Source organism: Sinocyclocheilus rhinocerous, unplaced genomic scaffold, assembly GCF_001515625.1.
Source record: "Sinocyclocheilus rhinocerous isolate Xijiao unplaced genomic scaffold, SAMN03320098_v1.1 scaffold2469, whole genome shotgun sequence".
Lineage (NCBI taxonomy): Eukaryota > Metazoa > Chordata > Actinopteri > Cypriniformes > Cyprinidae > Sinocyclocheilus > Sinocyclocheilus rhinocerous.
Genome location: NW_015658987.1, coordinates 118,823 through 120,790, shown reverse-complemented (window position 1 = coordinate 120,790; position 1,968 = coordinate 118,823). Strand labels below are relative to the sequence as shown.

Here is a 1,968-nt window from a genome sequence, read left to right as displayed (position 1 = left end):
CCTGTATTTTCTGTTCTGATAACTAATGGGAAAAAACTGTCTGTTCCTCGATTAAACCGGATAAAGTGATTAATCTCACGATGACCATGGGATACTGATATTACAGTTGTCTCTAGCTGGAGACTCAATCGGGTTACAAAAAATGACGTCAGGAAACGACACTGGCCATTTCGTTGGGTCGCTTGTAAAGTCACAGATACTGTACAGCTCAATACAGCTCAGTTTTTTCTCATCTTGCTCTGTTGAACGGAAAAAGTGACTTTACGTAGGCCATACTGGATTTACACCATGCATTTCCTGTCAGAGGCAAAGGATTGAGGCAAATTGTTTTCCCCATGCCGCGCCCCCAGCTATGACATGTCCCCCCGACCAAGTCCATGGTTGACACCCTCTCATTAGCATGTTGCGCAGAGGAAAAATAAATGTGGAACTACATTCAGAAATAAATGAGTGATCAAAGGAAAATAAATAGGATGAGTTTAGCATTTCCTTAAACATTTTCCATTTGCCCACCAATTTATTTTATTTATTTGCTTTTGTTTAAACATACTTTAATCACGTTTAATTATTTCTATATGTATTTAAACAAGAATTTGTGTATTTATACACACATTTATTTATTTATTTGCATATTTATTTATTTATTTATTTGTGTATTTATTTATTTATTGTTTTTGCAGGTTTCGTCCTCCATAGAAGATTAGATATAAAGCAGTGCAGGAAACTCTGCTGTACGGTTATATTTATGTTTTATGTCATATGGGTTTGGAATGAAATGAGGGTGAGTAAATATTTATTTTTGGATGAAGTAGGCCTATTTCTGGAAAAGAAATGCAGTAGAGATGAAAGTAAAATAAAAACAAACACAAAATAACTCTAAAGGTAAATAAACTGTAAAAATAAAACTGTAAAAAAGAATATCCAGGATTGAAAAACTTGTAATAAGAACCTTGAAACATTAGATTCCTCTTTAGCAAGAGATTCTGCTCAAGTCCTTCTGAGGCACTATGAACTGGCCTTTGATATTTGTATTATTTATTTTTTTTATCACTGCTCTTGCTACACTACAAAAAAACAGAAAACACAGTGGTCTCACAGGAAAGTAGTCATCCAAAAAAAATCAATTCGGAGAGGGAAAGACGCGAGTGAAAATTATATCATGATATCTGAAACGAATGAATCTCCTTTTGCCCCACCAGGTGAGGGAAGACTGGAAATATGTTGCCATGGTGATTGATAGAATATTCCTCTGGATGTTTGTGCTGGTGTGCATTCTGGGTACCGTCGGACTGTTCCTCCCACCGTGGCTGGCTGGAATGATCTAGATCCTCATGTGGAGTCTCTGATTGGCTCTGAGTGGGTGGAGAATGTCCTTGTCAATCACATTTGACTTCAGTGACCTCACTAAACCTTCTCTCTCATGAAAATTAAGTGATGTTTATGGAGTCAATTTAATGCCACATATACCCGCAAAAGAATTGAAGTATTGCAAAAGTAAATCAAGTTTTGCAAATGAAAATGAAAGGATTGAGAAAAAAATAAATGTGCTTTTTGCAAAAAAAAAAAAAAAAAAGAATTGCAAAAGAAAATGAAGTATTGCGAGAAAAAATTAAGTTTTCCAAACAAAAATAAAGAATTTCAAAAATATAAATGAAACAGAGCAAAGCAATGATTTTGCAACACATATTTTCCATGGCCATAGCTACTAATTTATTTGCAACGCTGCTTTTATTATGCGTTTCAGTCAAGTGTGCACTTGTGATACTGTTTTTTCCCTTTGTACTTCATGTTTCTGCACATTTTACTTTCTGGCATTGTTTTGACATGGGGGTGGAGTCAAGGGACTGGGGCGTGTATAATAGGCCTGGACACGCCTCACTGGAAGTTACGTCATCGGCCTGAGACGCAGATCACATCTGATCATGGCACAGTCCTTGAGCAGAGGCATGCGGGTGGATCGTTTCCTTT

At 36.4% G+C, this 1,968-nt stretch overlaps 1 protein-coding gene across 1 annotated transcript in view; it reads left to right on the top strand.

The window, feature by feature from the left end:
• Positions 1-1,325, top strand: part of LOC107723056 (neuronal acetylcholine receptor subunit alpha-2-like) — an 8,987-nt gene extending 7,662 nt beyond the window's left edge. Inside the window, exon 6 of the mRNA XM_016531556.1 lies at positions 1,200-1,325. Within this exon, the coding sequence (XP_016387042.1) occupies positions 1,200-1,325 (126 nt within the window). The remainder of the gene's footprint in view (positions 1-1,199) is intronic.
• The last annotated feature ends 643 nt before the right edge of the window (positions 1,326-1,968 follow it).